The sequence below is a fragment of the Tachypleus tridentatus genome, chromosome 11 (genome assembly GCF_004210375.1).
Source record: "Tachypleus tridentatus isolate NWPU-2018 chromosome 11, ASM421037v1, whole genome shotgun sequence".
In the NCBI taxonomy this organism is placed as follows: Eukaryota; Metazoa; Arthropoda; class Merostomata; order Xiphosura; family Limulidae; genus Tachypleus; species Tachypleus tridentatus.
Genome location: NC_134835.1, coordinates 96,998,546 through 97,012,502, shown reverse-complemented (window position 1 = coordinate 97,012,502; position 13,957 = coordinate 96,998,546). Strand labels below are relative to the sequence as shown.

At 31.3% G+C, this 13,957-nt stretch overlaps 2 protein-coding genes across 18 annotated transcripts in view; one reads left to right on the top strand and one right to left on the bottom strand.

The window, feature by feature from the left end:
- Positions 1–12,171, bottom strand: part of LOC143232856 (uncharacterized) — a 120,107-nt gene extending 107,936 nt beyond the window's left edge. For 10 of the 11 annotated variants that reach the window (XM_076468828.1, XM_076468832.1, XM_076468825.1 and 7 more), the window contains exon 1: positions 11,604–12,171. In XM_076468828.1, coding sequence (XP_076324943.1) covers positions 11,743–12,171 — 429 coding nt within the window. In that variant the 3' untranslated portion in view covers positions 11,604–11,742. Of the gene's footprint in view, positions 1–9,619; positions 10,178–11,603 lie in introns of those variants that run through there. The other variant, XM_076468826.1, reaches the window with a different exon arrangement.
- A 203-nt stretch (positions 12,172–12,374) lies between these two features.
- Positions 12,375–13,957, top strand: part of LOC143232858 (uncharacterized) — a 175,703-nt gene continuing 174,120 nt past the window's right edge. For 3 of the 7 annotated variants that reach the window (XR_013017825.1, XR_013017824.1, XR_013017823.1), the window contains exon 1: positions 12,554–12,692. Coding sequence is in view for 1 of the 7 variants with exons in the window: in XM_076468837.1 (XP_076324952.1) it covers positions 12,375–12,692 (318 nt within the window). In the remaining 6 variants the exon portion in view is untranslated. Of the gene's footprint in view, positions 12,693–13,957 lie in introns of all 7 variants that reach the window. The other 4 variants (XM_076468837.1, XR_013017826.1, XR_013017822.1 and 1 more) reach the window with 4 other exon arrangements.

Sequence of the window (13,957 nt, the reverse complement as noted above, 5' to 3'; positions counted from 1 at the left end):
CACTCACATACTCGCTACTCACTAGTACACACATACATACAGTTGCAGACACATACACATTCACACAGGCACGCATACATACACCCATAATATCACCTAATGACATTGGACTAACGTAGCACACGTTTTGCTTTGCACCGAAACAAAAAAAAATGTAAGAGCATGAAAATGTAATTGATGAAATAAAATTAATGTTATCCCAAGCTACTTCTAACAAGGCTACGCGACTACCCTGCCAAGGCTTCGCGACCCACCGGTTGGGAACCCCTGCTTTACACTAATATATTTTCAAAATATTATTTACTTACGCTTCAATATATTTATCTCTTTTCTAAAGCCCATTTTCACATTACACGCTATGTGTACTCCTTGTAATAAGCGTATTGAATTATTATAGACAATAACAATAATGCATTTTGTTTCGGTTTACGTAAAATACAGTGTATTGAACGTTTCTTGAGCAGACACGCTTACCTAATCTACGTGATATTTATTCCTTCTACAAGCTTACGTACTTTTGCAGAATTTTCACACCATTTGTATTTTTTTAACCAATTATGCACTACAAGATCGAGGGGTTATAAGCTGGAATTTAGGGCTCGATCTTCTCATAGGTAGCCAATTGGAACAGCTTTGCACTAAAACAAATTCAAAAGTTTTATTGACTGCACATAAACTTCATCGCACTTTAAGGTATATCTAATTATGACGAAATATTTTGAGGTTTATTTGCTGACTACAATTTACAGTTCTTTATTGTATCAGTATTTATTTATTATCACAATAATATTGGGTCATATATTTCATACAATTTCTTAAGCAAGCATCTCACACAGCGATAACAAGAACTAATGCTCTTAAGATAAGCTAGAAATCAACCCAGTGTTCTCATTGTAACTATGGGAAACCTATAGCGTACTTCTCTTTGAACGAAGAATCAGAAGTAGACTTAATCTGAACGTAATTTCGCTCTAAGGAGGTTACTGTCAATAGTAATTAGAGTTGTTTTATTTGTTATAGTAGCTGCCTACTTACTTTTCTGTGAGTTAAGTATGTTTTAATGCACATAACACAGGACTGGGCGTGGGCTAAGTTTCGAGTGCTGGATAACAAATCTGAGAGTGTATGATTTGTGTTCCATTGCTGCAAAACCATGCTTCGCACTTTGAGGTTGCAATTGCATTATAACACTGAATTTATTGTTTCCTCGAGTCTATCAGTTCAAAATTAGGGACGGTTGACATAGATATCCCTTTTGCAAATATCTGAAACAAACAAGCAAATATATAAACTACTACTATATAACAAAGGTAATCAGAAATATAGTTAAATGACGCAGTTCTGTAGAAGCTATGGTCTAAATTTGTAGTTTCAACTTTCTAATGTTCATTTATTAAAAATATTCTCGTCTCCTCGATGGCATAGCGGTATGTTTGCGAACTTACAACACTAAAGAAACGCGTTTCGATACCCATGGGGGGCAGAACATGTATAACCCATTGTGAAGCTTCGTGATTAATATGAACCGAGAAATACTCTTCTTTTCTACTTGTTTATTTTTCTATACAATAGTTCACATGCTATATGTATCGTTTCTACTAAACGTTAAGGCCCAATATGGCCAGGTGGTTCATGAGTCAAATCTTATCTTAGTCGGATGGTCGCAGGTTCGAATCCCTATCACACCAAACATACTCGCTCTTTCAGCCGTGGGGGTGTTATAATATGACGGTAAATCCCATTATTCGTTGGTTAAAGAGTAGCCTAAGAGTCGGCTGTAGGTGGTAGTGACCAATTTCCTTTCCTCTTGTCTTACACTGCTAAATTACGAATGGCTAGCGCGAATAGCCCTCGTGTATCTTTGCACGAAATTCAAAACAAACAAACTAATTGTTAACTATATTAAAGCGAATATATGTAAAGATGGTTATAGGTTAACAACTAAGACTACTCTGAAATAATCTGAGCAATAAAGATAATTTTCACGTTTGTAAACACGTAGTTAAGAAATATACAACTTTGCAAAACGTTACTTTTAATGGCAAAGAAGTATCTTATTAAGTATTTGAAACAAATTAGAAATACAATTTTAAATAATATTGGAATGTGGTATCGTTATAACGAGCTATAATTTTAAGAAAATATTTTCTGAAACAAAAAATAAAAGCCACTATATGATGTTTTCACGACTTTTGTGACGCTAGTTTAAATGGCTGAAGATTGTTATAAATGTGTTCGTATGTGTGTTCCTTACTCCTTCGTGACTACAGTTCTAGTCCATTCTTCGCTACTAGGAAATATTTTGCACCCATTCCCTCTTGAGTTGACGTGTTGTTTTAGAAAGGAAACACGTTTCAATTTCCAGGGAAGCTTTTAAACCGTGAAAACACTTCTATTTTCCTAGAAAGCATAAAGCAGTATATAGATATCTTATGTACGCAGTTTGAAATATTATTGACAAAGTGTAAAATAAAGAACACAATAGTTCAAGTGTCAAAAGCCTGAGATAAAACTCCTACCTTTTAAATCTTTTGGTTTTAGAATAAAATGATAGAATAAACCTACAGAATAAAAGTTTTGCTCTCAATTATCGGTTGTTTGCATTACAAAACAAAACTTCAGGGAAGATCTCAATGTGTTACCTTCTTCAACTTTTTTTTCGATGTTACCATAGTGATATTTAACAATTCGTATTAAAGGTAAGGTAACATTGAATGCATGTTATTGTAATAAGTACTCCTTCAGAAAAAGAATAAGAATTATAAAGTATTTTGGCAAGCAATTTGTTTTTAGTCTTTGTTTGAAATTATTTAAATCACCGAACATTAGATAGAATGTATTTCTTAAAACGGATCTAATAACGGCGCCTTTAATATGATTTAAACACTAGATTTAATGATAAAAAAATCATTTATTCTTAACCCATTAATGTTTATTTAATTCTTAATGTGTAATGTAGTACGTGTAGGTTTATTCTTATATTAAGTTCCAAATGAGGCAACTTCTGAATTCAAAGTTAAACTATTAGTGTAATGTTCAATTTGAAATAATAGAAACATTACACGAGTATAACAGTCATGTTTATCGTTAATACTCTGCTAGTAATTAAAAATTACCTTTAGCATTGCAAACTAGGTTCTAAAACTAAACATTGACGCTATAGTAATTTATATCATCAATAATCAGCTGTGAAATAATTAGCTTACGACAATATGTAATTAAAGTACGTAACAGGTTCAGAATATATTAATAATTGTGGATTCGAGTTTTAACATTTTGTATTGGTATTAACTTATATACAATGTATTAAATAATACGTCACACAGTATTTCTTCAATTTAATTGTAAATAATTTATTCTAAGTCAATTCACTCTAAAATGCAAGTTAACTACATTCACCTACACTATCTGTCATTATTCGAGCTTTACGAATGATTCGATGACTATTTACGTAAAAATATAAGTTTTATAGAGAATGATATTAGTATATAATAACTAACCTAAATGAGAAAATATGTTATAGTTTAGGCTATTTACTATATTTATTTATTGATAACCTTAACTGCAGATTTGTTTGTTTTTTTGTTTTTTTTCGTAGGCTACAAGTAAGCAAATTTTACCTTGCAGTCTGGTATAAGTCCATTTATTTTTGTCAGGCTTTGGTTGAGTGATAAATTATAGAGAAAATTTATAGGTAAAAAATGAAGTTTGGTGGAACACTATATGCAATGGTGATCCATAAATATTGTGTTTGAACTGACATTGTGTATAGTGCTGCGAAAAAATAAAATCTGCGAATAAGATAAACGTAGCACAAAAATCTCAGGGACTTTTTTCTTATAGGATGCAAAGCTTAAGACATTCTTATATAGTATCAAAGACTATCAGTGATACGTGCGCATAGTATTAAAAAACATTTTGAACCATTATACATTTTTCCAGTTACTAAGACTTTTATCCATTCAGTTGTGAAACAGACTTTGAATTCTTTTCTTCCCCGAGATATCTAGAAATTTTTATGTTTACATGAATTATTAAATATTGTTGTGTATTATACTCCAACACCTTTCTTTAATGTGTTTAACATGTTCATATTAGAACAGATTTGCCATACAATATTTAAGTAATGAATAAGAACGATTGAAAGTTATTAGACAAGGTTAATCAAAATGTTAACTGATATAACATTAAACTTTAAAAACTGAATTAAACTAAATTGAATGACTGTATAGCGCAAACGTATATTTTTCTGTGATTTATGTTCTTTTCACATAGTAAACGTATTTCCTTCCAGTAATTGAAAGATATTTGATACCCAGTTTTATCAATGTTTGTTGACAAAATATCAATCAACTGACTGCTAGTAATTAAAACTTATCTTTAGCAATACAAACTAATTACATTTATAAACGAAATGAAGAAAACATCAAATCTGGAAAAGATGTAAAATTTATGAAACTGGTTTTGTCAATTTAAGTGATAGACGTTTTATAACAAAGTATTAGAAAACGTAATGATATATAAGAAACACTAGGAAAGTTGATAGTACATATGTTAATTTACATAAATTAGTTAAGGACACATTATTTCCATGTATTTCATTCTGGTATATTTTAGGTGTGAAAGTACCGCACGAAAACCATTACATCATATAGCACTGTATTTCTAACCAGTACTACTGTAGAAATTATCATCACGTTACTATAATAATTTTTCTATAAGAACTGTAAATCTTCCTTTATTACAAGCTACGATAATTTTACCAGTGATTGTAAATTTACTGGCGGTGAAAAATATTTATTTTTGGTGAAATTGATAAGTACATCCGGGTTGAAAGCTCAAAAGGAGATGCGGATAGATTAATGATAAAAATATTTCCGGCTGAGATGATTATTGGATTCGAACTAGAAAACTAACAATGCTAATTGAAACAAAAAATAGTGAAATGGTGAACGTAATACGTATAAACGTTTTTCTAAAAGTACAAAATTTGTGTAACATTTGCTTGGTGATTCCGAATTGTGCGTGTTTTCTTAGAACAAAGGTATATTGGGCTTTATGCTGGATACACCGAGGGAAATCCAACCACTGATATTAGCATTGTAAAGTTGAAGACTTAACGCCATGCCGTGGGGGGATGATTTTGAATTTTCTATGAACATGAATTGTTTTTAGTGTTCAAGCCTCAATGATATTAGTGACTCATCGATAGTGCTTAAAGATATTGTCCTCTTCATACGTGTGAATATTACGCGTCCTAATTCATCTAGTTTTAAATTTTCATATTTCACGACTGTATAAAGAATAAGAAAGTACATAAACCACGTCTTTCCAAGGACTTAATGTATAACCAAGTTAAAATCCCCTATGTTTGTTAAGCTGAAAAAGGAAAAACAACACCAAACAAATTGTTTGTTTGTTTGTTTTGAATTTCGCGCAGCTACTCGAGTACTATCTGTGCTAGCCGTCCCTAATTTAGGAGTGTAAGACTAGAGGGAAGACAGCTAGTCATCACTACCAACCGCCAACTCTTGGACTACTCTTTTACGAACGAATAGTGGGATTGACCCTCAAATTATAACGCCACCCTGGGAGTACGAGTCGAACGCCTTAACCCACCTAGCCATGCCGGGCCCCAAACAAATTGATATCTGTTGGAATGAATGAAATTCTTAAATTTTTGTTGTCTTTGTTAAATTGCTATTAAATAGAAGAATTAGTTGTCTTTTAGTAGTTTATTACTTAAAATTTTATTAACAATAATCACATCCGTAAAGAAATTTTGCAAAAATAATTAATTTCGAAATTATTAAATTATCATGCCTGTGTAAGAAGCGACCTCATAGAAGCAAAAGATAAAAACTATTTTAAAAATATTGTAGTAGAGTATAAATACTTTATATCTCATAGAACTTTATGAAACATGATAGTGTGACTATTATAATAAATCATAGTAAGTTACTGGAGGTTTCTTCCTACCTTTTCTTTCCAGTACAGTTTATGACTTCAGTATTTCTTTTATTTAAGGAAATATTGTTTTCTTACCTAATTATTACGTTCATTATTGCAACAATTTAACATTTTTACAGCACTTAATGTGTCTGTAATCCAATAGAAAAATTGTATTAAATTTCAAATATATTTAATATTATCTTAAACCTGAAATAGGAATTATTTATAAAAAAATGTGTAGTGGCTTATCTTTACTTTTAATGTTTGAAATTAATAGTTGTACATAAAACTAGCTGAGGGGTCTAAGAATACTCGCAATAACTGAATTACTAAATCGTTTGATGAGACTAATATCTAGACGTCATAAGCACATGGCCTTATCATACTTGTTACGGCACATCTACGCTTTCATTATGATAGAACTTTCACTTTTTGATCAGCAATAAAGCCTCACGTGCACGTTCGCGTGTCTTGTCACCAGTTTCACGTGGAAACATATGTTGCAAATCAGTACGTAGAGAAAAACGCTAGACAACACGCACCTGTCGAATTTGCTATTCATACAAACTACATGTGAGGTCTTAAATAAACATCTATATATGCTACTCAGAAAGATTCAGCTACCCGTATTAAAATTGAATCTCATTACCTAGTATCTTTGTTTGTCGCTTGTTTTCATTGAACAATATTCATTTAGAGTTTACAGGTTTTCGTTTCTCCAAAAATACGCTGTACCTGTTTATTAGCATAATTAATCAATTTTAGAAATACCCGAATAACGCAATAGACTGTATTTTAGGAAAGCCATTTGACAATGAGTACGGTGTCTGAACAGACTTTCCTGGTGATAAATAGACTAACAAAATTTAAACTGATAATACAGCTTAAAATGAAACATAATTTTTTAACGTTTTAAAACTGTACAATGCTCACAAAATAATATATATATATTATTAAAATAAAACGCAAACACTAAAACCTATCAGTCAAATTTAATGTTTTAGGAGACTTTGGTAGTTGATTTTGTTTTAGAAGCACAACAGTAAAAGAAACACATAAATTATATGACATATTTAGAGTAGCGTCTTTCACGGACATTCAAATTGAAAATAAATTATAAAACATTATCAACACTTCAAAATAATTTGTTTAATAGGTAACTAAGATTAAGTAGTTGCACTCAACTCTTTAATACAGTTTTGAACACGTAAACCTTACCAATTTTATTATAAAGAGTATTAGACTTCTCAACGTGTTTGTGAGTTTTGAAAATTTGTGTATCGCTAAAAGTAATATACCATCAGTTTGACAACGTCCTATGTTTGACAGGAGAGTAGACTAATGTATAACTACAACCCACGAAACGATAAAAACACAATTGGAATTTCAGATATTTTACACGTGAAAAGGTGAAATGTTTTTAAATAATATTATTTACGTTATAACATTAGTTTTTATGCAAATCAAATATTTAATTATTTCACGTGTGATTTGAAATAAACTGGCCATTTAGTCTATACTCAAAAATTAATACATGACAGAAATGGCTTTACATGTCTACAGCTCATTATATTTCCCTTCGTTTATTATAATCAATAAGAGCAATAGTCGCTTGAAAGTGACGTTCCATGTTTAATATAAGTCTTGATATATTAGACCATTTTTCTTAAAAAGCTGTTTTCAGTGCAACTTTGTTCTCCGGCGAGGCTTAACGGAATGCGACACGTATCACAAGATAATTCTATACATGTCCGTTATATACAATTTGGTGAGCGTCAAGGCCACTACATTTGGTAAATCTTGTCACCTTGAAGAATCTCTCCACCATTTTATCTCGTAGGGGAGGACGTTTTCATCCATTAGCTTGACATAAGGGTCAATTGTAACGGGCATATAAGATAAGATGGTAGAATATCGACCCTCTTATCTGTAACATTAATTATGCTATCCTGTAGAAGGAAGATACATTTACCTATGTTTATTTCTGTCTGTGCCAAAATTATATATATATATTGTATTCCAGATTTTTTCCATATTATTTTATCCTTATTAAGTGATAACAGTGAATAAAAACCCTGTAACTCAAACCCTTTATAGGTTAAAGACATCAAATTGCGTTCGGGTGTTATAGATCTTTTATTCATTTCTATCAAGACTTCTTGAACCTACGTATTTTTCTGACATCATAAATAATCGTGGAGTGAACCTGTAGAAAGGATATTGTTCTTCATCTACTAACTTGTTCCTGACGTTTTCACAGGTGATTATTGTTGTGTTTTTTTTTGTTTTTTTTTGCCTAGAACGAAAAGCACTTCATTGGGTGCCTGGTACATCGACCAGCCTTATGAAATATCTTTGTAATCGTCTGTACACTGGCACGGAGTTCAGTTTCGGTTACGAACATCTAATTCAGTCTTAGAACAGGCAGTCTACCATTGTGTCGAGTCAGAAACAACAGATAGCGTAATCTGCTTGTGTCCATTATAATGATTTTTCTTATTCACCCATCCAAGTAACAGTATCACTGGATTGCAAAATGCTGTGAGATACTTGTTTCGAATTTTCATGAACCTGTTATGATTGGCTAGTTTCAGTTCGCTTAAAACACCAAAAATATTTTCTTTATGGTGTAACAGTGAATCATTAACAATATGGAGCACCTTAAACTCATTGTCATGTTTCAAATTGTATAAGACCACTATATATGTGTAGCTGATTAGCCCATCTTTGCATTTATTCTCAAATGACTGATCATCAATTGCCTAATTTGCATATTAATCAATTGAAGTGGATGATTGAAATTATTTTATAATTGCAGTTTCCCTCATTTATCATATAATAAATTATATCTTGTGCTATTTAATGATGTTTAATGTCTATATATATTAGGAAGACCGAGCGTGGTCCAGTGGTTAGCGTACTGGACTATGGATTTGCGAGTCTAATACTCGCGTCTCTTAACCACCAGTTTAATTATATGAATCATAAACACAGCATTTCTCAAACTACTATGATTATAAAAAGTAGGTAACTGAAACAAAAGACAATGTTATAAATAATGCAGTGTTAACGCCTTAACATTTATTTAAAATTTCATGAGGGATATAAAAAGTAAATCGCTAAAATGTTACAAAATATAAAGATTAGTGTAATCGTTTGATAAATACACGTATTTTTTATCTTATTTTAAAGAAAAAACAAATTCAAATAATCGAACATGGCCACTGTAGCATACAGAAATGAAATTGTTAAAACATGCTCTATGCACTTCAATTTTAAATTATGTTAGATTTTATAGCGTTAATAATGTTGAAAGAGAAGAATACTCAAATCATTCGCTGGAGGTTAAAGACATCTTATTGTCGTGTGTTAATAAATTATCTCATTACTTTTATTTGGTATTATAGGTAAAGCATATTCATCTGGCCACTGAGTGAATTCAAATATTACGTCCTTGATGTGGTATTAAAAACAAAAGTTTAAAAGCTCTTTTCATATATTTTATATATTTTAAAAAATTCATTAAAGTATTTTTTGTCTGAATCCAATTCAAAAACTTAACTCCGTAAAAAAACCTTTACAGGTTAAGAAAAGAAAACTTTTAATTTTTTGCATTAAACCATAGCATTTATTGCAATTTAACAATTGAAAAGAATGCCTACGAAAATACATTTGTACCTTCCACAATATTCGTCTTAGATACAGCTTGTATACGTTTATTAAAGTACAATTTATCGTAGATACTATAAACATTTTGTAACCGTTTACTTGAATTTTTAGGTAGAAAATCTAAAGTTTAACGTATCCAGAAGCTAGTTTTGCAGAACAACAACTCCTAGCGTGTATTTAAAAAAATGTTAGTTGAAATTAGCTCATATTGAAACATAAAAATAAACTTAAGTCACTCTTAACCATTTCAATGAATTGCGTATGACTCACTTTTTATATTATGTAGCCACAATTTCTCGAAGGAAGTGCCAAGTCAAGATTACAGGAATGATAGCTAACAATAGTAACATATTGTTTTGTGGTTCTAAGAAATTAACGTCCACACTGTTGTCGTTGTAGTCAAAAAACATCTTGGAATGCATTACAAGCCCAGTTTACCAGGTGTCTTCGCATATTTAGAGGGAGAGTTCTTTTGTACAAACTCTACGCTAAATTTTACAGAACAGCTCTCAGGCGATCAGCTTTCAATACTTTTGTTGATAGATAAATTTGACCACTTCGAGGTTTCCATGACAATACAACAAAGAAAATGAATGTACATTATAATTATCAAAGTGGCCTGTGCTGAGATTATTAGTGAAATAGATAATAAACGTCAAAACATAATCATATTCTATGACCGAAAATTTATTACTCTGATATTATGCTATGCATTAGTTTTCATCAACTTTCGTGATGTTAAACAGATATGGTAAAATATCAACATTACATGACATCACCAATGAAATTATTGAAGAAAACATAGCTTTAAAAAGATAGCAATAAAATATGTTATCTTATGCTCTAAAACAACTTTGCTTCAGAAACTCTAAAGTATCAGGCTAAACAGAGCAACCTGCAGGTGAAACTTAGGGACCGAAGTCAAGAAAAGTAACGTGATGTTAGGTTCCATAACATTAGAAGTTGAAGTCTTAAGGCCTATAACTTTACTTGAGATACTATAATAATGAACTGCCTACAATAATCCAACTAAAGATTTTTTATCCTGTACACTATGTTGATGTCATATTAAATGTCACAAGTCAAATCAAAGAAGAAGTACAGTCTGAACAATGATCAACGTCACGGTTTGTACTTTACCGTTATATTAATCTACAAACCGATGTTTATTATCCTACTCGAAGACAGAAAATGAATGATTCCCCACAATACACAACGATATAATACAGGATGTTACAGAAAGACGTACTGATATATTATTACGAAAGCAAGAAGAAAAGTGACATGTGTGTTAAGCAAATTAACCCCTTTCCCATTATACAAGCATAACACGATTAAGGAGGTTAAAATATCACATATTTTAAGTAATGACACATGTTTTAGTTAACTCTCGATACAAACTGTTGTATGTTTAAATTGACTATGTTTTTTTAAATATAGTAAGCGATTGATTTTTAGAAATTATATTAATGTTACGTGTTCAAGTTTATTATATGGATATCGGACAAAAATGTGGTATTATATTAATTATACGGCTGATAAAAGTTCCTAGTATGAATATGAAAATATTACCTAATGGAGTATTTTGTAACATTTTTACACTAATAAGTGCATAACATTTCTTATCTGCATTACAGAAAGAATTATACAGTGAAAACAACATCACAATACTATAAAGCGGTTAAATAAATTATCTGGTAACCTTATTACTAAAAATACTGAAATAAGACACGTATACAATAAATGGAGGTTAAAACAATATTTAAAGTTCTATTTAGGTTTTTTTTCTCTGAATAAGCGATTAATAAAGGTGAAACTTAAATGTATATGAGTATATACACAATTTAGGTCGGAATGTATAAGCTTAAAAGTTTAGTCATGGTGTGCCAGGAAGATATTATTTCAAATTTTTCTGGATATTTCTTATTGTAATCATATTATAAAATTAATTAATCGGGAGAATAATGTAAACTGTTTCTTACCTTTAAAAGAAGAAGAAAGTGATGTGAATTAGTTCCTCGAGTAATGAAGTTGATTTTCCTGTGTAAAGCTTAGATTAGTTAACACTTTAATACCATAGTCACAAAACTAAAACCTGAACATTTTCTTTACATGACTGAACTAAGCAAAAGGATATGGATTAGTAATCATCGTCAGGCACCAGTTCCTGGGCACAGAAGTCTGTTCCAGACAATAAAGCGCTACAGGTACGAACCCTGGGAAAGGGAGATATTCCTCTGGGTCTGTGTCTGTACTTTCTGTGCTACTGGTACCACTGGAGCTGTCTATGAAAGATCTGGAGTCAGTAGGGCTACTGCAGCGGCTGGGACTTCTACTCTGGATCAGGTTCTGGTGCCCTTTTTGACTACAACTTCGACTCCTAAACAAAGTACTATGACCATATTCACAACTGTGGTCATAGGTAGTTGAGATGCTGTGGGTATCGTAATCATCGTTCTTTTCACTGTAAATATCATCACATATAGACAAGAGATTTTCCGAGTGACGATACACGTCAATGGCCCCCTCCGCACTTCCAACAGTAGTCATATCTTAAGCGTCCCAAGATGTAAGAACACGGGAACCCTATGACGAGAAGCAGTCCTGCGATGGACAGCGGAGGGGGCGAGTACTAAGTGAATACAAATAATCAGATAAGAAATGTAAAGACCTAACTGCAAGAACAACAAATCTTAGTTTACTCAACTTGGAAAATAATTCACTGCTTGAATGTGCTAGTTAAGGTCTGTTCTATGTTAAGTACTATTTTTACTAAGAACCTTCTTCACTGTTGGCTCGGCGTTTACTGGATTGGCTTCAAACAACACGTACTCAATATAGCACGGTCTGGTGGTGGCGCTGAAAAGTCTTCTACAAGTAGCCGACGTGGGCCAGTTCTATCGCCAGCAAGTCTGAAATCTTGTACCCAGGATAACATACTCAGAAGGATTCTGGTTGCCTCCGTGGATCACGCAATCAAGCACGCGCCAGCTGTCAGCATTTTCACTAATGGGTGTCATCGTTCTCGTTTTTCCTCCATCTTCTGGCGTGAAATCACGAGACTAATTCAGGTAGGAGTTACCTGCATTCCTATTCTTTTCAAACATGCAAAAAATGGTATGGCTAATGCAAACGAAGTAAACATGAAGTCATTCGGAAATCGATTCGTTTCACTTACATTAAATCATTTCTGATTCACTGCTGTGTACATGATTTTTATTATTCTGAATCGTTATGTGAATCGATGTATTAAATATGAAAATAGAAGAAAGACTGAATTCGTATATTTTTGAATATTTTTCACTGTGGCAAAATAAAAGGTAAAACGACATAATGTAGTATCTTAACGAAGATTCAGCCTATTACATTTCTACTGTTGCTTAATTAACAAAATTGTTAATCTTCCAGAATTATAAAGTAATTAATATATACATGCAGTTGTTTTAGCTACTGAGCTTCAATAACTTATAATTTTGATAACCGTTTATCAATGTTTATTAGCACAATCAAGAAATATTTATTTTATTTTTTATTTTAATTGCTCTGAAATTTTATCTGTTTAATAAGAGCTATGCAACCATTAGTGTTACGTAAATACAGGCCTAACATGCTATAACTTATCATACCTTTTGTGATTTATAATCCAATATATTAGACTTAAAACTACGAATTAAAACGTCGTTCGTAGTATTACAGCATGAGAACACGAGAAAATGCACTTTATTTACTGTATTAAATCACATCAAACAGAAATAATTTGCTGAACTTTATTTCTGTCCAAAATATTGTAAAATAGTTTTAGTACAAGTGTTTTAATGTGTAACCAATTTTTAAATTATAAAGTTTTATTTAATTTGAAGGAATCATATATGAAGAGTTTACTAAAGTACTAGTTTTTAAAATGAATGTGAATAGTGGGAAGTCATAAAACAAATGAAAGTCTGTTGTCTCTTGATTCGAATGTTTTCATCTAGAGTTTTTATAAACGCTATTAACCTTTCAAATACATAATAATAATTTTAAAAATAACAATTGAGAAAAAATAAATTTTCTCTGCAGTTCTTTATAACACCTCACGTATTACTAGACATTTTCAAACAGAAATGGACATTTACAGTTTTAAATGTCCTTGAATTTTTTGCTGTTTTCAAAACAATTTTGTAAAGGTTTTGTTGTGTTTCTAGTCTGAGTTTTTATATGTTATAATTAAACTACCATAATTATTGTTTGCTTCCATTGATTATTCAGTAAATTTATTTGAAATAATGTTTTAACGCATTAGTATAATTGAAAAAAAAAGTCGTGTATTATTACTAGTAAATATCTATATACAATA